Source organism: Melitaea cinxia, chromosome 6 (genome assembly GCF_905220565.1).
Source record: "Melitaea cinxia chromosome 6, ilMelCinx1.1, whole genome shotgun sequence".
Taxonomy (NCBI): Eukaryota; Metazoa; Arthropoda; class Insecta; order Lepidoptera; family Nymphalidae; genus Melitaea; species Melitaea cinxia.
Window position 1 is genome coordinate 15,824,119 of NC_059399.1, and position 26,517 is coordinate 15,850,635.

Below are 26,517 nucleotides of genomic sequence, written 5' to 3' on the forward strand. Positions count from 1 at the left end.
CACGCTTGCACAAATGCGATATTATTTGGCTTGATATAATTGATATAAATATTCTTTGATCATTTTCATAAGAAAAAAACCAGCGTTAAATACATTTACGATGAAATAATCAGTTCTCATTAGTATAGTATTTTAAAAATGATCTACAAGTTATATAAAGTGTGATTTGAAAAATTACGTACCAATGATGCTGCCAGTGAGCCACCAGCGCTACAGAATTTCCACTGGGTGAACTGGCCTTTACATTGACGCAGTACACTTTGATCTCAGCACCAGTCTGATTGGTGATCCGGAGGGTCGCATTTCGCTGGTAGAAAGTGTAGTTGCTGCTGAAGTCCAGGGTGTGCCAGGTTTGGGAGAAGGTCATCCAAGATGGAAACTGGCAGTTAAATCTTACGGATACTGGAAAATAATAAGAAACTCTAATATATATTTTTTCTATCAACGCTAATAAATACCAAAGCAAAACAAATAAAGGAAATAAGTACAGTAATCAATAAATTAAACAATAATAATAGTAATACTAAATAATACTACACAATAATAATGCTAGTAATAATACAATGCAATACATTGTAAATACAAATATCCATCCGAGCAGGAATCGAACCTGCAATCGCCGGTGTGCGAGTGCCCACACTGTGCACGCACCACTATACTAGAGCGACGCAATTTATTATCGAACTCCAGTCAAAAAAAAAAAAAAACTATTAATAATATTTGTAGTAAACCAATACATATTGTACCTCTTTTCAAAGCCATGGTTCTAGATCCTTCAGTCGCGCTAAACAATCCATTACAAGTTGCGTCGCCAGATTGCGCCACTCTATACTCAACCCCACCAGCTGGACTAGGCCCCTCTTTTATGGTAGCTGACGCTGAAAAAAGAGAAATATCCCATTTTAATTTGATTTATTCGTAATAAACAAAAAAAAAATTGAGCTTTAATTAAATAAGCTTTAGATAAATTTTTACAGTCCATTATGACCTGCTGTTAAATAATTTTTTAGCAACAAAAAACAAAATATATTTTTTAAGGTTCTTCAAATGGCTTATTAGAAAATAACGCTTAAAAGCCAAAGCGGAAAAAAAATACCAACCCAAACGCAACTAAGTCTTACCAATACCATTTGTCTTCTCATAAACGAAGCATCTGTATCTGTCTTCGTTGCTGGTTGCGTGGTTGTGGTGTAACTTCCCCACCAGGAACCTAAGGCTGCCTTCCTTCCATGTTGCCAGGCATTCCATTTCCTCAACTAGAATAACAACAATTATTTTGAATATCATATCAAAAATTGACCGCTCCAGCGGTTGTCAATCATAATAATCAGCGGTATCAATTTTTGATATGATATTCAAAATGTTTAGAATTCCTAATATGTGGGTAACACAAAAATAAAATCGTAGATATTAAAAATAGCACGGTGTCGTCTCCTGTCAAAGATTTTCATTGTAATATGAAACTTTGAATAGTTACGGGTCTCTGTAAAGGACTCACTATAGACGGCGCCACGGTTCGCTTAAACCGAAAATAAAAAAAAATCATCATATCAAAAATTTCGTTCTAGCGTCTACATCGTTCCATAGCTTAATTGGCTAGAGCGCCGACACGGTCAGTCGGAGACGCGGGTTCGAACCCCGCTGGAGCGGTCAATTTTTAACCGACTTCAAAAAAAGGAGGAGGTTACTCAATTCAACCGTATATTTTTTTTTTATTTTTATGTATGTTCGGGGATAACTTCTTCGTTTATGAACCGATTTTGATAATTTTTTTTTTTGTTGGAAAGGAGATATTCATAATTTGGTACCATGATAAGGAAACCAGGATCTGATGATGGGATCCCAGAGAAATCGAGGGAAACTTTCAAAAATCGTAAGGGTGACTAGTAAATTTAATCATGTTTTCATTAAGTACTATAAAGCACTACTATTTAATAAAGGTCTGGAGTCGATCTGATAATGGAGAAGAAAGATAGTAGAGGGAACTCCTCAACAATTTATAGCAATTACCTGGTTTTTGAACTTAATTCGTTTCTATTGATGAGAACTTTGCACCTGTATGAGTTATAAGTGCCATTACAGTCTGATGATGGAGACAAAAGATAGTCGAGGGAACTCTTTAACGATTTATAGCAATTACCTGCTGTTTGAACTTAATTTGTTTCTATTGATGAGAACTTTGCATATTTATGAGTTATAAGTGCCATTACAGTCTGATGATGGAAACAAAAGATAGTCGAGGGAACTCTTTAACGATTTATAGCAATTACCTGCTGTTTGAACTTAATTCGTTTCTATTGATGAGAACTTTGCATATGTATGAGTTATAAGTGCCATTACAGTCTGATGATGGAGACAAAAGATAGTCGAGGGAACTCTTTAACGATTTATAGCAATTACCTGCTGTTTGAACTTAATTCGTTTCTATTGATGAGAACTTTGCATATGTATGAGTTATAAGTGCCATTTCAGTCTGATGATGGAGACGAAAGATAGTTGAGGGAACTCTTCAACGACTTATAGCAATTACCTACTGTTTGAACTTAATTCGTTTCTATTGATGAGAACTTTGCACCTATATGAGTTACAAGTGCCATTACAGTCTGATGATGGAGACGAAAGATAGTCGAGGGAACTTTTCAACGATTTATAGCAATTACCTGCTGTGTGATCATCTGTGTGGCAGGACCAGGTTTGATGATGGAGCCCATAAACACTCGAGGGAATTTCTCAACAATTTACAGCAGTTACCTTTTGCTGTTTGACGACCGCTTTGATATAATGGTGCATGTGCCGTGTCGGCGGCGCCTAAACACCGACGGTCGCGGGTTCTATTCCCGCTCGGAGTGGATATTTATGTTTATACAAATATTTATTTTCGGTCTAGTTGTTAATCCTTGTGGTTCTCCCAACCTAGCCTCAGAGAACACGCTAGGCTGTCAGTCCCGGTTGTTATTACGTAAACCTGATAGCGAACTTTACTCATAGTATGTCGACGCGTTAGCGCAGAGGTCACAGCACCGGCTGTTGCGCTGGCGTTAGTGGGTTCAATCTCCGCGCACGACAGATATTTGTATTGGCCATATAGATGTTTGTCATTGTCTGGGTGTTTGTGCTTGTGTATTGTGTATGTTTCCGGTCCCCCGACACAAGAGAAAAAGCATCCTTCTTAGGTCTACCCATCACTAAAAATTGTAAAATAAAATAATTTTTAACAAAAAAAAAAAACCGACTTCAAAAAGGAAACTAAAAAGTGAAAAATAAATTTACTTAGTACAAAGTAATTCGTATTTTGATTTAGTTAATCAGAAATGATTAAATAAATATTTTATAATTTTGAAGTTGGTGCCAAGTAAATACAATACAAATACAACCTGGCTACAATAACAAATACAAACAACACACACACAACAAACAAGTAAAAAAATATTATTAGATATGTCAAAACAATAACAGAATAATAAAAGTATTCAACCTAATAGTCAATGAAACAAATTATGAAAGAAAACTGAATACAACTTACGAGTAGATACTAGAGTAGTTATTGTTTTATTTGGCACCGACTTCAAAATTATAAAATATTTATTTAATCATTTCTGATTAACTAAATCAAAATACGAATTACTTTGTACTAAGTAAATTTATTTTTCACTTTTTAGTTTCCTTTTTGAAGTCGGTTTTTTTTTTGTTAAAAATTATTTTATTGATATGATATTCAAAATGTTTAGAATTCCTAATATGTGGGTAACACAAAAATAAAATCGTACATATAACAACAATTATTTATTTATAACTAGCGATCCGCCCCGGCTTCGCACAGGTGCAATGCTGATACTAAATATAAAATAAATATTTGCAATGTATGTAGTATGTAGCGCAAAACTATGTGTTTACTTACTACATCACATTAGAAACTCCTAAAACTATCAGTGTTCCCCTACTATATTATACATGTAAACCTTCCTCTGGAATCACTCTATTTACTAAAAAAAACCTCATCAAAATCCGTTGCGTAGTTTTAAAGATCTAAGCATACAGACAGCGGGAAGCGACTTTGTTTTATAATATGAAATGATTTTATATCAAGTTAAATGTATAACAAATTGGTCAGTTTCCGATTTTGCAAATACACAAATATCCGCTCTTGTATGTCCTAAGGTTGACTGGTAGAGAAAATGATAATCAAATATTAATAAACTAATAAATGGTATGTGGTCATAAAATCTTTGAATCTATAAAATTAACACAACATGGTCAACTTTAATTTTTAATGTAATTGACAATCACAATTGTAAAAACGTCAAACACGTTATTACGCTTTATATTTTAATAGATGAATTACATTCATAGAAGCGTTGAGTAAACAGGAAATTTTTTGTGCATATTCTCATACCAGAAATAGCCAACTACAGGACCTACTTTTGCTATGCGTCACGTGGGGTCTTGTTGCCAAAACTATCTTATTTTGATGTTAATGCGTCATTAGATATTTAATACAGAAAGCAGTCAAATGCGTTATCAACAAATGGTTCTGTATATTATGAACGGAGTTAGAATTAGGACATGTTTCAGATAGCCAACATATTCGTTATTCAATCGTACTTTCTAAGAAGCATTATTTTTTTATGTCCATACTTAAAATCTATATATAAAAGTTCATGAAACTGATGTCTCCTTCTGTAGTATCAATAAAAAACTACAGATTTTTATATATCGAATGTGTCTGATTCAAATTTTGAAAAAGATGGATCAATTCTAACGAGACTGTCACCGTTCACGATTAAACGATGAAGCTTTTTTATGTTTCAAATAGTGTAATGTTACGCGGTACTATTTACATTATAAATGTGTTTGCTCGTAAACGAAAAAAAAAAATGACTTCAATTACATTTACAAGTAATACAATGTAAGTTGACGAAAAAAATTAACAAACGCACTAGGCGTCACTACGATTTTCGAGGGATCCCCTCGTTTTCTCTAGGATTCCATCATCGGATCCTGGTTTCCTTATCATGGTATACCTTTGGATATCTACTTTCCAACAAAAAAAGAATTATCAAAATCGGTTCATAAACGACAAAGTTATCCCCGAACATACATAAAAATTATTTTTTTTTATATCACTAGGTCGGCAAACAAGCGTACGGCTCACCTGATGGTAAGAGATTACCGTAGCTTATAGACGCCTACAATACCAGAAGCATCGAAAGCGCGTTGCCGACCCAATCCCCAATCCCCCCAGGAGCTCTGGTCACCTTACTCACCAAGAGGAACACAATACTGCTTGAAAACAGTATTATTTAGCTGTGGTCTTCTGTAAGGTCGAGGTACTACCCCAGTCGGGTTGCTCCATATTTTGAGCAGGAAATTCCTGCTGTGCCCTACCTCAGTTAAATATATATATAATCGAATCGAGTAACTCGGTCGAATTAAGTAACCTCCTCCTTTTTTGAAGTCTGTTAAGAAATTATACAATTGCAAACAATATTAATTAAATGAATAGTTAGACAAAGTTGACTACCTTGTTGACGACCTTGCGATTGTTAACACTTTCTTCACTAAACCTGCAGAACATCTGATAACCTATAAAAGTGGCGGAGTATGCACTCAGATAGACTACATTCTAACTGATAGAAAAAAACTAAAGACATGCAAAGACTGCAAAGTCATACCCGGGGAACCTCTCACTACGCAGCATAGAATACTAGTAGCAGAGTTTAAAATACCAAAACCACATAGGGTGAAGAAGGTGAAAATCATAAGAACGCGGTGGCATAAACTGGAGGGTGAAGAAGGTTTCAGACTATGTGAAGACATCGCACAACATCTTCAGGAGCAGCAGGATGGTACAGCTGACGCAATGTAATAACAAGGATACTAGCTGGTGGAATGATGAAATAAGAGAAAAATTAGAGACTAAGAAAACACTCTTCAAATTATGGCAACAGACAACAGACGTTGCTGATCACCAGGCTTATAAAATTGCTAAGAAAATCGCAAAACGAGCTGTCGCACAGGCCAAGGCAACCACCAGGGATGATTTCTACGCCAAACTTGAAACTGCCTTAAATGATAAAGAAATTTTTAAGTTGGCAAAACGCAAACACCAAAGTAGTAGGGATATTACCACAAACAGATTTATCAAAAATAAACAAGGTAACTACTAACATCAAATAAAGACATCAGAGACCGCTGGACAGAATACTACACGGAGTTACTAAATGAGGTATCCCCCAGTGAGGCACCACAAGATATTCCTGCTACAGAAGGCCCTATCCCTTGTATAAAGCCGGAAGAGATAACTCTGGCAATCAAACGAATGACAAATAATAAAGCCTGTGGTCCTGACGATATCCCTGTTGAATTCTGGAAGCGAATGGGAGATACTGGCGTACTGTTTCTGACTAAACTTTTCAACAAGTTCCTAGCTGGTGAAATTCCCGACGAATGGCGGAAAAGCTTTCTCATCCCTTTTTATAAACATAAAGGTGATATAAGACTCTGCGACAACTACAGAGCTATAAAGCTGATCTCACATTCCTTCAAAATATGGGAAAGAGTCATCAATCAAAGGCTACTTGAAATAACTAGCGTCACTGAAAACCAATGCGGATTCGCTCCCGGTAAGTCCACAATTAATGCTATACACTCGGTCAGAACCTTGATGGAAAAGTACAGAGACAACAAAACGGACTTGCACATGATATTCATCGACCTAGAAAAAGCTTTCGATCGGGTACCGAGAGAACTAATTTGGCGTGCTTTAAGGGCTCAGAGTGTGCCCGAGCATTACATAATGCTTATCAAAGATATGTACCACCAAGTATCAGCCAAAGTGCGAACTCCAGCGGGAACAGGCGATGAGTTTGGTGTGAAGGTTGGGGTGCATCAGGGTTCCGCACTCAGCCCTCTGCTATTTAATATTATAATGGACCATCTCACCTCACATCTGCAACGAGCGCCACCATGGAACATTTTGTATGCGGACGACGTTGTCCTCATCAGTGAAAATGCAAATAGCCTGCAGCAGATTTTGGAAAAGTGGAGGGAAGCTCTGGAAACATCAGGCCTGCGAATAAGCAGAGAGAAGACCGAGTACATGCATTGTAACTTTAGCGGCGTCAACAGCAAACACACCATCTTTCTTCAGAATACCCAGCTAAAAGAAGTGGACCATTTCAAGTACCTAGGATCAATCATCAGTAGGGATGGGTCAATAGACACCGATGTCACCCACCGTATAAATACTGGGTGGATGAAATGGAGAGAACTGTCCGGCGTGCTATGTGACAGCCGAATGCCCGTTCGCATAAAGGGACGAGTATACAAAACAGCCGTCAGACCAGCCATGACATACGGAGCTGAATGCTGGCCTCTCAAAAAGCAGCACGAAAACCAACTGCACTGCGCAGAGATGAAGATGCTCAGGTGGGCAGGTGGTGTGACTAGGCTGGACCATGTCAGAAACACACATATACGAGGAACCTTCAAAGTAAGACCTATCCCAGAAAAACTACAGGAGAGCCGCCTGCGGTGGTACGGACACATTATGAGGCGACCATCTGACCACATGACCAGAAAAGTGCTGGATATTAAAACTAAGCCCCGAGGACGAGGAAGACCCCGAATCACATGGATCGCTATAGTAAATAAGAACCTCAAACAAGCCCAAGTCACCAATGAGAAGACCCAGGACCGTGCTGTCTGGAGGCACATGATACGGAGGGCCGACCCCAAATGAAATGGGAAAGAGCCAGGCAAAGATAAAAGAAGTTAGACAAAGTTGACGAAGAACAATTAATTGGAAACAATTTATGAAGTCAGTTTTATACTAAGCATATAACGATAGACATAAAATGTCACTACTACAGCGATATGAAAATTACTATGCACTAAAAGTGAAAATTAATTTGCAACAGCTATAATAGTTTAATTAGAAATGAAATTGTACTGTTTATTCGAGCAACGAGAAATTGTTGCAATCGTTATAAACCTAATTAATTTATTACGATGCCCTACTTTTCACTTGACTTTAATTGGGTTGATTTAAGAAGGATGTACATACAGATAAATGATTAAAACTTAGTGCTTCATAAAAATATTGCATTGGCGAAACGGTCACAGCACTGGTTTGTGGCTGTTGCGCTGGCGGTTGCGGGTTCGATCCCCCCACATGACAAAAATTTGTATTGACCATACAGATGTTTGCCGTGAGGTGTTTGTGCCGTCCTTGCGGGTCTCTCCACCGTGCCTCGGAGAACACGTTAAGCCGTCGCTCGCGGTTGTTGTCATGTACACCTGATAGCGTTCGTTACTCATAGGATCTCTCATATATTCGCTAATCCGCATTGGAGGAGATCCTTCTCCTGATCCTTCTCCTATATAGGGAAAGAGGCCTATGTCCAGCCGTGGTATATTACAAGCTGAAGCGAAATATATTCCCAATATAAAGTCTAAAGATACAGATTTAGCTAAGAAAGTTTTGTTTATGTAGATATGTTTACAACATAAATTTTATGAGTTGTCTCAATATTCCCTTTTATTCTAGATCTAGATTATTCTAGAAACATAGAACAAGCTATTCTAAACTTTAATATTCCACGACATATCATTCACAAATATACAAGGATAGCTTCAGATAAAGCTACTTTTTTAAATATAGAAATTCAAATTACATCATAGAGTAATACTTATATAAATACTCGAATACAAAATGGTTATAAATAATTCTAAACATGAGGTAGGAAGTTCTATTGTATTACTGAAATCTTGTTAATTGCTTACTTTCAAACACCTTAAGAATTCCAAAGAAGCGTTGTAGCGTAGACCAAATAGGAACAATAGCGAGTCAACGTCGCTTACATTCTATTTCGGGCCAGACAACGAGGCAGGGACGGATTAAGGAGTTTAAGGGAGCCCTAGTCAATACATACCGATCCCTTTACACAAATAATATTGAATTCTCACTAAAATAATAAAATTTAATCTATGAATGTACAAACGTATTGTGTATTAAAATTAAATATGTAATAGAGCACATAAGGCTATATCGGACCCGGTTGTCGTTTTAGACACCTGTTAGCGATATTTTTCATTAGGGAATATATCCGTAGTGAAGCAGGTTGGTGCTTAGAAAGAAAGACACTTCTTCGCAACAGTGCCATGTTGCCGTGTCGAATCAAACAAAACATGATTTCGCCACGATTCACAGTGCAGTGAAATGTATGGCGCGATGGACAAAAATCATAACACAGTTTTAATGCTGTAATAAACTATATTTCGTACATAATTTTGTTAATGTTGTCTAGTATAATAATTTTTAGCTTCTTTAATCTAATAACAATATTAAATATAAAATTATATTTATCTTAATTAAGGTAAAAAAAACACAATATTCATTCTAACTTAATTAATCTATCAAAATAGCCAAACTAAATTATTTTAAATTAAATAATTATTGAAAATAATTTAAATTAAATTATTTTAAATTAATTAAAACTTTCTGGCAGGCGAATCTCCCGTTGTAGCCAACCTCCGTGGCGTTGATAAAGTCTTTGGCGGCTACGACTAACTTCTTTCCACTTATTGCTCATATTTAAACAAAATAACCGACGAAAAGAGAACAAATTCTCTCAAATGCAGCTGATTCTCGACCACTTTTTTCCGTTTCAAACCGTACTTCTACCAGATTACCCGGAGTTTTTGATAGATTTCCTTCTCGCTGAAAAAGATATTATAAAAAAAAGTCGCAAACGGAAGCACTTAAACTGTACTGAAAATTAAAGTATACCAATGTAGTAATAATAAAATGTTACAAGTATGCAATGTTATAGAATGTTTTTTTTTAAACTTTCTTCAAAGTTTTAAAATGCACCGAGTTATACTTATTTTCAATAGCAACTTTGGATAGATTCATACATAGTTAAAGACAATGTATAGACTCAAAAACTATAATAATTTAAAGTACATACCTTGGCCTTTAATCTCCATAGCTGTTAGTTTATAAAAACGTTACACTTTCTTTTCACAATGCACTTTGCACAACAGACGATTTACGACTGATAAGGTAGTTAGCGGTATTCATTCAAAGTGAGACATTCAAAGTGTCATTATAAGCGAATAAAAACTATCCAGCTAATAAAAATTGGTGCTCGTTGTGTAGGAACTCATTATTTTTAAAACGGCAATACCGATTTGTAGGAAACCGAAATTTGTTTTTTTCTTTTTTGTCCTAGACTCACAGCACTGTGCGATTAAGGGTATCGACCACAGCACCTTCCATACAAGAGATACATACTTGACGTAGTCTGGGTATTGGGTTGTCTGTTTTCCAGACCCTACACAGGATTCTCATCTTACTTTTACCTTCAGTAATGACCTTCAGTGATATGCATATATTATGTTAACTAATTGACTGGTTTAATGGTTTTAAGTTGTGGTAATATAGCACGTTTGATTCTGCAAATGGACGGTATAGGACGGAGAAAGCACGAATGAGGTTGGTAAGTGTGGTTGAGATAACAGCAATTTATTACAACAATTCAAATAATTTAAAGGCTCCAAATACGGTTTCACATATTTATATTAGCCATGGAATATAAGTTTATATCTTTTTTTTTCACAAACCCTACATAATATTGAGCTTTAAAATTACCTGACTCACCCCTGTGATAACTCGGCCCTGTGCAGAACAATAGACACATGAAGATGGCCCGAGTCATGTATGTATCTCGTAAAATTATATTGAGTAGCTGTGAGGCGATCCGTCTGGTATGTGGGTAGTATGAGATTTGTTTTCTTTCGTTCCTGTCTTATACTCTATTATGCGAAAAGTGATTGCTGTTAGCGTAGTGCCTCTTGTCCATTTAAATCATAGAAAACTAAAACGTCGTGTTCAGATTAACGTGTTTAAGTAGCCCTTTAGACTTTTTCTTCAAATACTATAATAATAATAATAATAATAATACTCTTTATTGTACACCATTAAAAGAAACAACAGAGAAAAAAAATATATAAAATGAAAGATTACTATAGGTCTGAAGAATTTAAAACAATATATAATTATGACATATTTCGATAACCAATTATACATATAACTAGCTGACCCGGCGAACTTCGTATCGCCTAACACAAACTTTATCGTATGGTATTAAAGTTCAAATTGACTTTTAAGTATTATCACAAATCTTTTGTATGGGAGTATAGAAAAGTGTTGTTTTTAGACTTTTTCAGGAAATTTAAATTTTTTTAGAATTTTTCTCTCCGTAAGAACCATCCTCGTACTTCAAGGAATATTTTAAAAAAAGAATTAGCGAAATCGGTCCAACCGTTCTCGAGTTTTGCGCTTAGCAACACATTCAGCGACTCATTTTTATATTATAGAAGATGTTCTAAGAATTTTTGACATGAATGTCAGAAATTATTTTTCTGTTTTTCGTTTGACAAAAATACATTGCGACACCTATTGTTGTGTCACATTGTGGCACAATCGGAGACACGTGTTTTCAGTCCCGGTGTCGTGTCATAGTCTAAATATAAAGAAGAGTTGTTTGATTTTGTAGACGCGAGTTTACGCAGATTTACAATTTTTATCTATTGAATTTGTATATGCATAGATCCCTGTCGCATATCCTAAATATATTTATTATTTACGAAGCTAAAAATAGTAGAATGTGCTAAAAAATTATGCAAATAAATCTTTAACTAGTTTTTCAGAATATTTTGAGAAAGAAAGAAAGACAATAAAAAAAAAAAACATTTTTTAGTCTTTTCGTTGTTGTCGAGTTACTAAAGGAAAATTATTTATCATTAAAAAAAATTAACGATTGAAAAGTACTATTAAAATAAGCTTGAATTATTGCAACTTTAATTTTTTCACTATGCGACGGATGTACTTTGCAATCATAGTAATAGGAAATCGTTAAAAGCATTGCATTTACCTGTACTCTCGGATCCGTAAACATCAGGACAAGCTTGATAGTTAAGCAGCAGTCTCGAATCTTCAGTGCAGCTCTCGATCGACGAAGCTGGTATCTTACAATCGCCATGTCCCCTAAAAAATAATACAACTATTAATCTACTATCTCTATATATATAAAAGCGAAAGGTCACTCACTCATCACGAAATCTCCGAAACTATAACACCTACAAACTTGAAATTTAACAGGTAGGCTCCTTATAAGACGTAGGCATCCGCTAAGAACGGATTTTACGAAACTCGACCCCTAAGGGGGTAAAACGGGGGTTGCAAGTTTGTATGAAAGTCCTATGTTTTTGAAGTAAAAGACTTTAAATTTAAAATGTATGCTGTATAGATGATGAGAAGGCGTCCAAATAATGTATCTTTAGAAATCAACCCCCTTTTGAGGTTAAAACGGGGGATGGTAGGTTAACTCACTGATCACGAAATCTCCGAAACTATAACACCTACAAACTTGAATTTGGGAGGTAGGCTCCTTATAGGACGTAGACATCCGCTAAGAACGGATTTTACGAAACTCAACCCCCAAGGGGGTAAAACGGGGGTTGCAAATTTGTATGAAAGTCCTATGTTTTTGAAGTAAGAGACTTGAAAATTAAAATGTATGCTGGATAGATAATGAGAAGGCGTCCAAATAATGTATCTTTAGAAATCAACCCCCTTTTGGGGTTAAAACGGGGGATGGTAGGTTGACTCACTGATCACGAAATCTCCGAAACTATAACACCTACAAACTTGAAATTTGGCAGGAAGGTTTCTTACAAGGCGTAGATATCCGCTAAGAATGGATTTTACGAAATTCGACCCCTAAGGGGGTAAAACGGGGGTTAGAAGTTTGTGTGAAAGTCCCATGTTTTTGAAGTAAGAGACTTGAAATTAAAAATGTATGCTTTATAGATGGTGAGAAGGTGTTCAAATAATGTATCTTTAAAAATCAACTCCCTTTTGGGGTTAAAACGGGGGATGGTAGGTCGACTCACTCATCACAAAATCTCCGAAACTATAACAGCCACAAACTTATAATTTGGTAGGTAGTTTTTTTTATAAAAGGTAGACATCCGCCAAGAACAGATTTTACGAAACTCGACCCCAAGGGGATAAAACGGGGGCTGGAAGTTTGTATGAAAGTCCTATATTTTTGAAGTAAGAGAGTTGAAATTTAAAATGCCTGCTGAAGATGGTGAGGAGTTGTTCAAATAATGCATCGTAATCTATATATATATATATATAAAAGAGAAAGGTCACTGACTCACTCATCACGAGAACTCAAAAATCGCTGGATGGTCCCATCCATCCAGGATGGACAAAGATGATATTTGGCAGGGAGGTATTATAGTTAGTAGACTTCCGCTAAGAACTTCGTTGTTTGTTTGAACATTTTGTGATATTCCACCCCTAAGGAGGTTAAATTGGGGATGATAGTTTGTATGAAACATATACAGCAGCTATAAGTTCGCCTTATAGGTTATTTAAAAAAAATTTGCGTTAAACATCTTAATAGTAATGCATATCTTCATAACCATGCGAATGTAGTCGCGGGTAACAGTTGTAGTAACAGGTATTTGTTTTAAAAACAAAAACAAAGTGTTAAGTTAAGTTAAGTGTTGTGTTGTGTTAAAACAAAGTCCCCAAAAGTGTATGTGATCGATTCCCTCAAAATGTACTGAACAAATTTTCATGCGGTTTCACCAATGGAGAGAGGGCTTCAAAAGGAATGTTTACGGAACGGCTAAACCGATTTTAATGAGAGTTTCACTGGAAGTTTGCCGGGAAAACTTTGTAACACACATATTTCAACGCGGGCGAAGCCGCGGGCACAGCTAGTAGACATTATAAAATTGAAGAACGCGTCTATTTTTTTTTTTTTTTTACTGTAACTGACACAGAATTAGGCAGTCTCAGGGCTGCTGGTCTGAAGTTTACCATAAAGCACACATGGATAAACATAATTTGCGAGCTTATACATCATAATACAAAACTAACAACTTGTGGGTGTTTTCTAATTAAGAAAGAAAGTGTACGTAAACTCCGACACGTGACTTGAGTTTAATCATTAAGAACGATTAACATGACATTTTAAATTAAAAATGGTCTATTCAATGAATCAAATTATAATTAATTAAAATAATAATGTTCAATAATCAAACATAAATTGACGATCGCTATTCATATCGGTAGAGTAAAATATGCTGGTGTAGTTATATAGTAGGTGTCAGTTATTTCATATACACGTCAACTAATAGTAGAAAGTGGATAAATAACAAAATTTTCTATTATAGAACTAGCTGACCCGGCGAACTTCGTATCGCCTAACACAAACTTTATCGTATGGTATTAAAGTTAAAATTGACTTTTAAGTATTATCACAAATCTTTTGTATGGGAGTATAGAAAAGTGTTGTTTTTAGACTTTTTCCGGAAATTTAATTTTTTTTTTTAGAATTTTTCTCTCCGTAACAACCATCCTCGTACTTCAAGGAATATTTTAAAAAAAGAATTAGCGAAATCGGTCCAACCGTTCTCGAGTTTTGCGCTTAGCAACACATTCAGCGACTCATTTTTATATTATAGATTTACTAGTTGTATTTTAGCTAAGTTCGTTCATTCAGTTTGTGTACAATGCATATTGGCGAGTGTTATAAACGGAATGAATAGATGATATCAGTTGGTTATATGAGTTCTACGCTTTGTAATATTTTAGCGGATTTTTACTGAATTCGATCGCTATCACATTGGATGTAAAACAAGCGTGAAAGTAATAAAGAAATGTGCTGTATTGGATTGCAATTATTGACGGCACGTCGTATATGACATGCAGTAATGGATTTTTAATTTGTACGTCGTTAATCAGCCAATACGATCGACCGCAGATAATTAATAAGAGTTTTAACACAATGTAATTAACGACTCGTTATTGCTTTATTCATTCATATGTTTAAATAATATTGTAATCGATTTTATCTTTATGTTATAACACATTTAAAAAAAGAATAAGGAGCTCAATTCGACTGTATTTTATATGTGTGTGTAATCTACTGAGTATACCGGGTATAGCCTGAGTATACCTGAGTATATACTATTATATATATATATATATATATATATATATATATATATATTTGATAATTTTTTCTTTATTCAAAAACTGGTACTTGTTGCTTGATTTCATTTAAATATGATCGAAAATCAAATTAAAAACTGTATATGAGACAAAAATACAATACAACCAGAAAATCCTTTTTTGTTATATAGTTACTTATTTATGACGGAAGAACAATGTTGACTTTGAATATTCTATTTCTACCGAAATTCCCTCAAACACTGCATCACACACAGATATGTTTGGGATATTTGGTGAGGTAGGATATGCAGTATAATTTGCGGTGCTTGTCAAATACCAAAACCCGATGTAAAACATAATTGAGCGATGTATAATACTGGAAATAGCTAAAGTTATAAGTATCATTACAGCCTATACAGTCCAAAAATAACGTGAACTCATGTCAAAGTTATAAGTAGGTATATTAAAATCCAAAAGTCTGTACTATTTTTTATCAGCTTTGTATAATTTGCTTTTACGATTTTATCAAAATATTAATGCTAATAGTGAATTATTTATTTTATTTTATTATTTGATACTTTTTACTATATACATTCTACATGAAAGAGCTTATTATACGTGAAAAATTTAAAGCGATTTTAAAGAATACTCAACTACGTGCTTTTTTGTTACGGTGTATTTTTTTTTTGTAGGTAGGTAGGTATCTAAATATTTTCGCCTTTAATTTTTTTATAATTACTAAATTTGAATTGCGGGGTTTACAAATTCTAAAATAAGAATAAATTTGAATTTGATGTACCGACATCATTATAAAAAGTAACGTGACATTGAAGAAAAAGCGTTAATATTTCTAGAGTTTGTTAGAACAGGTGTAGCTGTAGGCATACAAAATTTATGAAGTGCACTGTACAGCCACTCATCTTAAAGCCTGACGAGACTAAAAATGGACTAGACTCACTCTTAGGTCTGTCTGGCGCAATGGATAGTACAAACTTTTGAGTACTCAAGGCAAGTAACTGCTACTATTAAATATGTATAATTATTCAAAGTTTTTAATTCGGAATAAGAAACACAATATTTGATGGATATACTACATTAACTTGTTGATTCATGTTCCATTACGCAATTTGATTTACCCAACAAGTGTACTTAATTTAAGATTATTAGTATTTTAAATTAGAGCATTATTATATTAAAAAAAAAAATTGAAACGAAATTAGTCAGAATAGCTCAACTTCAAATTGTTCAAGATAAATACAGACATATCTATATATTAATACGTGAAGCAAAAACTGTACCCCTTTTTACGAAAATTGCGATATAGAGAAGGGGTATTTATAATTTATATAGAGGAGTGCAGAAAGCTAATTTTTTTTATAAGTATGTATAAAAATATATTAAATCAGTAAAAACGCACACACGCATATTATACTACTCTTTTGTTGATTGTCAGTCTGTAGTCAAATCGAAACTTTAAAAAAAAGTGTTTTTTATTTTTATTATTTTTTGGTTTTCTAGAATTTAAATTTTTAATTATAGTCTAATTTCAACCTCTGGGCGACCACAACTGCTTTACACAGGCATTTATTTCGTTAAATAGTGATAGCGTATCAATTACTTCATATTAAATCAGAACTTCAAAATATCACCAACCAAATACCACATACCTAATCTTACAAATACTCACCTATTGTAGGTAAAAGAGAAAGGTCCCTTGAGTGGACAATCAACAGGTTCCGCATTTTCTCTGAACATCGAGTATAGTAAGGCGTCTCCGTTGATAAGTGAACACAAGTGAGGAAGAGCGTCGCGACGGTGGCAGAAAGCTGGAAGATTAAAAAAAAAAGTGACAAAATCTGATATTTTAAGGATTTGGGTATCCTGACTAATTCCACCTTTACTGTACTCACTTTCTTTATACTGCAAAACATTTATATGTTTCTCATGCATCACAACGCAACGATAGCACCCTTTTCTGTAATAGAAGATATTTTATTATTAAATACTTTGGCTATAATATTACAAATGCAAATAATAATTTATGTGAGCTGTCTCCAATCACGCTACAAATTCAAATGAATCCATTCCATACAATTCCGAAGCAGTAACCGAACTCGCAATTGGAGCCTAATGTAAAATGACAAAAGTGATAAATGTCCCCGCCCCAGATTTTATCGAAAGACACTCGTAGGAACGTTCAGCAGCTCTACAATGACAATCTCGGATCGCATAATTCTAAGATTAAAATTATTGCCCCATTCTCCTCCGAATTTCATAGAATATCTTCGAGCGAGACTGAAATGAGGTGAGCGAATGAAAACGTTTTTGTTAGCAATTTGGATGATACTCGAGGTAATATAGAGAGATTGCCATATTATCAAGTTACGTCATTAAAACTTAAACGTTTGCGGATTAGTTGAACAATTTAATGACCCAGAATCGCAGAAATACTGACTTTTATTATATGTTAAATATAATTTACCATTCGTATTATTTTATATACTTGGACGTTAGCATTTGAAAATGTTTTACGTCTATATTTAAATTTAAATATGTTAAAAGATATAAAAGAACGCCGTCGACAATTTAAGTTTTATATTCAACGTAAAAATGCGAGTTTTGCAGAACTAATTTTAATGAAGAAGACGATTACAATGAAGTTAAATTGAGTCAATTTTGTGTACCATTTTTATGACAGTTTTTTTTACAAGAATATTCAGTTAATAAAGAAAAATTCAAAAAAAAATTAACATTTTACTGAAAGAAATGTAGATAAATCTGAAATCTATTTGTTAATTGATACTCACTCATCAACTATTAGAAATTTATCGCCCTCTGAAGAAAGGCACCTGCCCTTATTCGAGAGGATGGGACCGTCGATCATGATGGGCTGGATGACGCCTGACTGGAACCACTTTCCTTGCCATCTGGTTGGAAATGCGCAGCCTGAGGACAAAATTATTTATATTTATTACTGCTACTTCGAAAATACAACGGTTAGACATATCGATGTATGTTAGTTATTTGTACCTCATCTTTTTTAAAATGGGGCTTTTCGTCGTAACTAATAAGCTGCATATACCTATAATATTATTTATTTAACCATTAAAAATAATATTGAGGGACTATTTAAAGCGGGATATTTTTTTATATTTTTATTTTGTGGAGTGTCTTGTTCACGAGACTCGTAGATTATGTTGAAATATCGAGCTATAATGAAAATAAAGAGCGATAATATAATCGAGCTATGCTAAAATAGAAATAAAAAACATTGAAATTAAACAAATTTTTCGGAATTTATCGCGGTTTATTAACTTTTTTAGATTCCCGACGTTTCGGATACTTTACAGCAACCATGGTCACGGGAGGACTGAGGTGTCAGACGAAAAGTTGTTTCATTTCAATGAGTGAAATTCGAGTAAACATTAGAAAACAATAAATAAAAAATATAGTAAATATCCCGTTTTAAACAATTTTAGTAATGAAAATAACCATGTTAATATAAAATCATTTATATCAAGATCAATAAATATTTTGAAAGATTCATACAACATTGCGAAATCTCAGATCATGGTAAAGTCAATATTTTATAAACTCAAGAAATATCTCAGATAAAATTTTAGCTTGATTCGTTCCGCTAACGATCTATTATAGATATCGAATTACAAATGATTATAATACAAATAATTGGAGATTCAAAAATTTGTAACAAGGTAAATATGCTTGTTTGTTGATAAATAATAATTTGAAGATGAGATAATATTGTATAATTATGTATTTATATTATATTTTTATTATCTATATGTTTAGATTGTACACGCTAATTTTGCGACTGTTTTATAAGTTTCCTGTAGCAGGACTACTGGCAGAGATTCCATCATGGGTTAATTAGTGCCTTTGTACCAGCATTGTTTATAAGAGCTATTTCCTTTTGCTATCCTAGTGTACATAAATTGTTAAATAAATAAATAATTTAGTATTTGATTTTCATTCTTAAAAAGCAAAATTTAATTTTATATAATTTTTGTCTCTAGGGTTTTTGTACTTTTTGTTGTTTTTTGTTAGATTGTTGTTTTTATTTAGGTTTTTTGTTCAGTGAATTTGATTTCTATTACTATAGTCTGTCTGAGATGGACTATAGAAATTAGTTCTTTATCTATTGCGAGTGGAGTAAGTAAATGAATAATAGTAATAGCAGTAATAATAGTAATAGCCTTTGTGTTCTGAAAGTCCTTTAGCAAATTGTCAACTTGATCTTTAAGTGAGGTCTATCAATTGATTTGCCTTTACGTTCATCAAAAGGTATCTTCGGAACTTAACAGTTCTCGTTCAATATGAAACAATATTTCAATTAATATATATATACAATAACACAAAAAGAAATAATATTGATAATTTAATGGGTCTACGCTATACACAATTTACACAGTATACATAATTGGGTTATATATAGCGCAGTAATTAAATACACGATATTTTTTCTATTTCTCTTACAATAAATTAGTTATTCTAAAACAAGTTTAGCTACTTAGTTTTAGTTATCGATTCATTAATATTTATTCAAGCGTGGTTCGAAAGTTTTATTGGCAAATGCATATGAAAAAATTAATTAACATTACCGCAATTAAGCTCTCGTGAGCGGAAAGTTGTCTAGACTATACCGAGCTCACATCTAGGCAGTATTTCTAGGCTTTTATGTAATGAAAAAATAAAATATTCAGCCGTCGGCCCCAGCTCTCGAGTATTGATCAGTGTACGATTGACTTTACCAGCTTCTTTATGTATATCATTTCATTTGAATATTAAATTATGAGATTTAAAAAGTAGGTTAATACATTTTGATTTTATGTTAATTTATAATCTAAGTACATCTATTACTTTCTTTAATACCATAAACTAGTATAGATGTTTTTATGTAGTTTTATATTATATACATACTGATATATTTTACAGTTCTTTCTTTGATGTTTTTTCGGTGTTAAAGTATATTATTTCTTCAAATTATTTAAACAATAATAACACAAGTCTTGTGCTACATTTCGTCGAGTATTATCGACTATAATTTTAGTCTTAATACATTTCATCCAGTTTTATCGATGATAGTTTAAGAACCATTTCTTTGTTACTGTAATATTACTTACTTTTTACTCTATTCAAGTAATAGGCAAATAGGAAGTACGTATTGTAAGATAAATATTCTAAGAATAGGGAACGAGCAATTGATACTCATTGTCCCAGTTAGATCGTTACCATCATCAGCTTTCCTTCACCCGTTTGCTAGGGGCAATCGGTCGGGTATTGTGCGGTGATCGGACTGTCGGTCGGTAATAGCTTTACAATATGTATTCCAACTAACCTACATATTTATTGGCTTAATACGTTGTATCGTTTTTTATAGATATGCTTTAAAAATCTATCGAAAAATATGGATAGATAATTTGTTAATAAAGAGGTTTAATGTAGAAGCTGACTAAGTAAATAAAAAACTATTTTTTATTAATAATTGAAGCCAAAGTGCTACAAATAGACAAAAGATAAGTTATTTTCTTAATAATTCAATACGTATATTAAAGGCGAAAAAATAAACCAATCATTTTCTTCTTCTTTCTTTATTTAGGTTGACGTTTACTAAGTTTTAATATTTTTAATTATTTTTTTTGTAAGTAGAAGCTAATAATGTGTCGAAATGTAAATTGAATTCAGTAAAATCCACAAGAAACATTATTTAAAGATAAGGTACCTAAATTACAAAGTTCATCATAAGAATCTACTTATCATATATATTAATACACTAAGGTTAAGATGTTATCCTGCCTTTTTAGAAAAAAACCTTACAATTACTCTACATAAATTATATATCATATTATAGATAATCGCTTGCTCTACCGGCATCCACAACTAAAAAAAAAAAATATTGTTGCTTTTGTTTTTGTAAATTAATTATTAAAATTATATATATGACGGTTTCAATTTTGAAACAACGTCAACATGTTTGGTGGTTGGTAAATTTTTTACTTATTTTGTGCGAATTATTTGCACGGGTATCGCTAGTTCTTCTATATTTATCTATTCATATTAATACGCATAAAACTGGGGAAAATCACAATTTTGTGGGTAGTTTAAAATAATCAAAAGACAGATAGCAAGCGACTAATTGCAGTTGTTAATTTAGAGTAGAACTAATTGATTTGTAGCTGACTTTAACTTGACTTTAGAACTAATTATTTGTAACCGAGGCAGGGCACGGCAGGAGATTTCCTGCTCAAAATATGAAGCAGCCCGACTGGGGTAGTACCTCGACCTTACAGAAGATCACAGCTAAATAATACTGTTTTCAAGCAGTGTTGTGTTCCTGTTGGTAAGTAAGGTGACTAGAGCTCCTGCGGGGGATTGGTGATAGGGTCGGCACCGCGCTTGCGATGCTTCTGGTGTTGCAGTCGTCTATAGGCTATGGTAAATTAAAAAAAAAAAAAAAAATTGAATACTACGCCGAATAAATAGAAAGTAATCGAGTTTATCTGATTGACGACTTATTTGTACATGCAGTGATCACAGCAACAGGCATTGGGTTAGTGATCGTTAGTTCGATAGCCTATACAAATGTTTATATGCCATACATACGTTGTAGTCTGCATAGTTGTTTGTGCTGTGCGTGTTCCCGGACAATCGACGCTACATTCTAAACTTCCTAGACGTTGTTGAGTGTGTAACGTTTATTTGTTAATTTATTCTTGAGTATCCCACGGTATCAATGAAATATTATCTGACATAAACTCATGGTTGTCTGTTACTAAGGTAGGCGACTTAATGTCACTGTATTAGGTATAGCCGTTTGATATACATATATTTGTCTAATGAATGTATATATAAATAGTAAATTTATGGATAAATATTGTTTTTTTTTTTAATAATACGAATTAAATATATATTACACCCAAACTCGGTGTGGGAACTGTACCCATAAGCCTCGGAGCAGAAAGCACGGTCACTGCAAACTAGGTTAGAAATATCTATAGAAATAATTAAAATTGGAGTGTCTGTTTGTAATATTAAAATAACCGCTTTTTACCAAATGCAAGTGGTAACAACTACTGAGCCCTGAGGAATTTCCTGTTTAAAATATGGAGTAGCCCGACTGGGGTAGTACCTTGACCTTACAGAAGATCACAGCTAAATAATACTGTTTTCAAGCAGTACTGTGTTCCTGTTGGTGAGTAAGGTGACCAGAGCTCCTGGGGGAATAGGGACGCGCTTGCTTCTGGTGTTGCAGGTGTACGGTAATCGCTTACCATCAGGTGAGCCGTACGCTTGTTTGCCGACCTAGTGACATAAAAAAAAGTGGATGCATACACGGTACGTATACAAAAATAACATTTTTTACAATTTTGTCTGTCTGTTTGTTCCGGCTAATCTCTGAAACGGCTGGGTCGATTTTGACAGGACTCTCACTGGCAGATGGCTGATGCAATAAGAAGTAACTTAGGCTACTTTTATTTTAGAATTTTATTTTATAACTCTGCGAACTGAACAATAACTTTTTTTTAGATTCCTAGCGGACGAAGTCGCGGGCACAGACAGTTTTATTTATATACAAACTGTGCCCGCGACTTTTAATCACATAACTTTTCCCTAACGTGCCAAAAGAACTATAACTTCAAAAATTAATACTTATCTAGTGGGAACATAACATACGTTTACCGTGATAGATCTATTTGATAGACACATTGTGCTTTGATTACCATCACCGGTGCGTCGATTACCGCACAATAGGCGTCCGATTGTCCCCTGGGAGTGAATAGAACTGTACTGACGAAGTTATAGACGGTTTAATATCAATTTCGAGTTCCAGAATATTTAACATATGCATATAACAACAATTTATACTAGTTCAGTGTTTTTACCTGGTCTCGACTCCAATTTGTAGGAATTTCGGGATAAAATGTTTCTTATATGTGAATCTGGTTCTTCTACTACCAAATATGTCATCATCATTACAGCCTATACAGTCCACTGCTGGACATAGGCCTCCACAAGTTTACGCCAAAAATAACGTGAACTCATGTGTTTTGCTCATAGTCACTACGCTGGGCAGGCGGGTTGGTGACCAACTGACTAACTTATATCTCCCTCTTAACTTCCGTTCGCCTCGCCCAATCACACTTTTCGTAACGCTCTCGTCACGTATTCAAATTATTCAAAATTAATTGATACTACGGAATTACATAAAATAAAAGCGCGAAAATGGCGCAAAACTATAGTTTCAAAGAGGACTAATGTTAATTTGTGTAATGAGGACACAAATTCTTAACAAGTCAGTGACTAAATTATCTTAACGTGAATGAACTGTGGTATCTTAGTAAATATATATCTATACAAATAAATAAAATTGGAGTGTCTGTTTGTAATATTAGAATAACCGCGTTTTACTAAATGCATATGGATGTATACAGGGTACGTTACCAAAATAACATTTCTTACAATTTTTGTCTATCTGTCTGATTCTCCCGGTTAATCTCTAAAACGGCTCGACCGATTTTGACGGGACTTTCACTGGCAGATAGCCGATATAGTAAACAGTGACTTAGGCTACTCTTATTATAGAAATGTATTTATTTTCTAACTATGCGACTTGAACGATAACTTTTTTGTTAAATTCCACGCGTACAAAGTCGCGGGCACAGCTAGTATTATCATAAAAGATAAGAGGCAAATGAAGCGTCTCAAATACAAAGTGTAGATGTAGACGTACTTGTATATAATATTAGAAGAGAAGCTTTGAAAATCCAAAGGTATGTGTCTTATGTAAGTTCAAATTAACACGTGTTGAAACATTTTCTTATATATCACTAGGATGTAAGCGGTTAGTGCTCTTCTCGCATCAGGAGTGTTTGAAGCGAATTGATTTTAATTTGTCCACGCTATCTACATAGATAACAATCCAACTGCTGGCTTTGAAATACACAGGCCGAGGACGGGTAGCAGCGTCTTCGGTGCGACAAAGCCAGCCCTGCGGTCACCAACCCGCCTACCCAGCGTGGTGACTATGGGCAAAACACATGAGTTCACGCCATTTTTGGCTCGGACTTGTGGAGGCCTATGTCCAGTAGTGGACTGCGATAGGCTGATGTGATCATCTGTACAGCGCATCCTCATGATCTTTGGTTGCCTTATTCACCAAAGGAAACTTGTTGAGAGCAGCATTATTTAGTTGTGATCTATACAGTAGTATACAATAGATAGTTCGGCTTGCCCGGTTAAGCTCTCGTTAGTTTTCGTGGCAGGCTTATGTATAAGTTTTAACTATGTGTTTTTTGTATTTTGAACAAATAAAAAAAAAATTTAAGGTACTTCCAGTCGGGTGGATTCAGATTCGGATCCGTAAATAAGTAATTCGTATTTTTTTCAGCTATATTCTACATAATACGAATAAACAACCAGCATGTATTGTGTCGTGTATGTTCCATCCACTGGATTATGTAACTTTTAACAAAGACATAAACAAACAAATCTGACTTATTTGATTACAAAACAATTTACATAAAATTATGTAAAACACAAACAGACGCAAGTTTAAATTAAATAAAGACGACACGCCCACATCTACGAAACAGTACAAACTCATTATTAGATTATTGATAACGGTATAATGGTCTCTATAAACGCGAGAAACACCCGACTTTTTTAAAAAGCCCTCAGCTTTAAGGACTATTATTATATATATCGAGCTTTTAAAGGATATTTTGAATCCAGCGGGGTTATGATAATTTCTTAATTTAGAAGACATACCTCTCTTTGATTTATTAATATTACTTTGATACAATCAACCGTGACATTTTACGAAAGCTTATGTATTTTTTTGTATTTATTTTTTGTTAGTGTGTGTTTTACATTATTGTTTGAATTATAATTGTCGATTCTTCTTTGTAGCATCTACATTCCGAATCGGTGGTAGCTTCACTTTTAACCTTTAATTAATTAAAACAGCTATGATGAAAATGACAATTCAAAAGCGATTTTGAAGAATACTTGATTAAAGTAATTTTTAATTTTCATGTCTAAAAATAAAGTTTATTTTTATTGACTTTAGTAGAAGTAAAGTTTTATATTTAGTAAATTACTAATTATAAATTAAATAAAAAAATTGTAATTTTTATTCGAAAAACGTTTTACAGTTTCCTTTTACGTTTTAGTAATAAACAAATATCTATTCTATTTCATAGTTTTTTTAAAGGTTTTAGATTAATTAAATATTTTCCTCTCTATAATCAGTCCTCCCGTTAAAAAACCTAATAAACCGCGATAAAATCCGAATAAATATTTTTTGTCTTTATTTTTTTTTGTTTTTTTTTTTTAAATCATGAATTTATCGTATTATTACATTTTAACTACTATTTTACTGACACTTTTATAACTTATATTCCGACAATCAGGACGAAAAGATAAGTAAGAAAAAGGTTTAACATACTTACATGTTTAAATTTAATGAAATAACTTAATAAATTTACGAAAACATACGCGAATTTCAAATTTTAAGCGGTTATAAAATATAATCCAAACATGATTATGTTTCATAAAAACTTTTCATTTTATATAATCCGGGCTTATTGTTTGCGTTTGTATTACTTCAGAAAGGCCGTTGGCGCTTGGTATATTTTATCTAGTTAACTTGGAACATCGCCAATGAAACTTGAATTTCGTTAACTAGAAAAGAATTAGATTTTTTAATAAAAACACCATTCTTTATAATATTTACAGTTCCATACTTAAAGTTTATTGTAAATTTATTAGTTGACTATCTTTTTGTCAAAAAAAACATCGTATTAACACACAATTGAAATCAATTATATCTAAGAATTATAAGTGCATTTGTTTATGTAAATGTACAAGTCCATGTCTAATGTCGTCGCCGTGTACTTTAGGATGAGATGTGGCATTGATGTCGTGAATGTGGCATATGTTTTACTTTATTGGGGGTAAATAAACATCACTAAAAAGAGTATTTCATTAAACAAAAAATATAACACAAAAAGATAATAAAAGTAACAGCAACATTGTGTACCACGAACTATAATTTTTTTTTTCTGGTAAATACAATATTTCATCAAGAAATATTTGATATCAATTAAAATTATATATAAACAAGTAAATAAACTAGAACTCAACAATTCCAGACACATTATAAACAAAAAAAAAAATCCGAAACAGAAACAACAGAAACAGCTAGCTAACATCAACAAACGCAACAAAGACAAACATAACAAACTCATACGATTAATTTGTTTCTTTTTCTGTTTGGTCTAAAGGTTGACTGATTAGGCATTAAGACCGCCTTTTATTCCAAATGTTTTCTTTTTGTAAATTGTTGGTTGATAAAGAGTCTACATTAAATAAAATAAAAAAGGTAAAATTCATTACGATCCATATAAAAACATAATGTGATTACTACAACCGTTAGCGCTGTAGTCAGTAACAAATTC

General features: G+C 33.5%; 1 protein-coding gene across 1 annotated transcript in view; it reads right to left on the reverse strand.

The window, feature by feature from the left end:
• The window catches only part of LOC123654784, a 118,018-nt gene that overhangs the window by 3,294 nt on the left and 88,207 nt on the right, over positions 1 to 26,517 (reverse strand). Inside the window, exons 2-8 of the mRNA XM_045590669.1 lie at positions 17,848 to 17,986; positions 16,951 to 17,015; positions 16,728 to 16,866; positions 11,940 to 12,052; positions 1,122 to 1,256; positions 747 to 878; positions 183 to 402 (exon numbers count right to left, since the gene is read on the reverse strand). Of these exons, the coding sequence (XP_045446625.1) occupies positions 183 to 402; positions 747 to 878; positions 1,122 to 1,256; positions 11,940 to 12,052; positions 16,728 to 16,866; positions 16,951 to 17,015; positions 17,848 to 17,986 (943 nt within the window). The remainder of the gene's footprint in view (positions 1 to 182; positions 403 to 746; positions 879 to 1,121; positions 1,257 to 11,939; positions 12,053 to 16,727; positions 16,867 to 16,950; positions 17,016 to 17,847; positions 17,987 to 26,517) is intronic.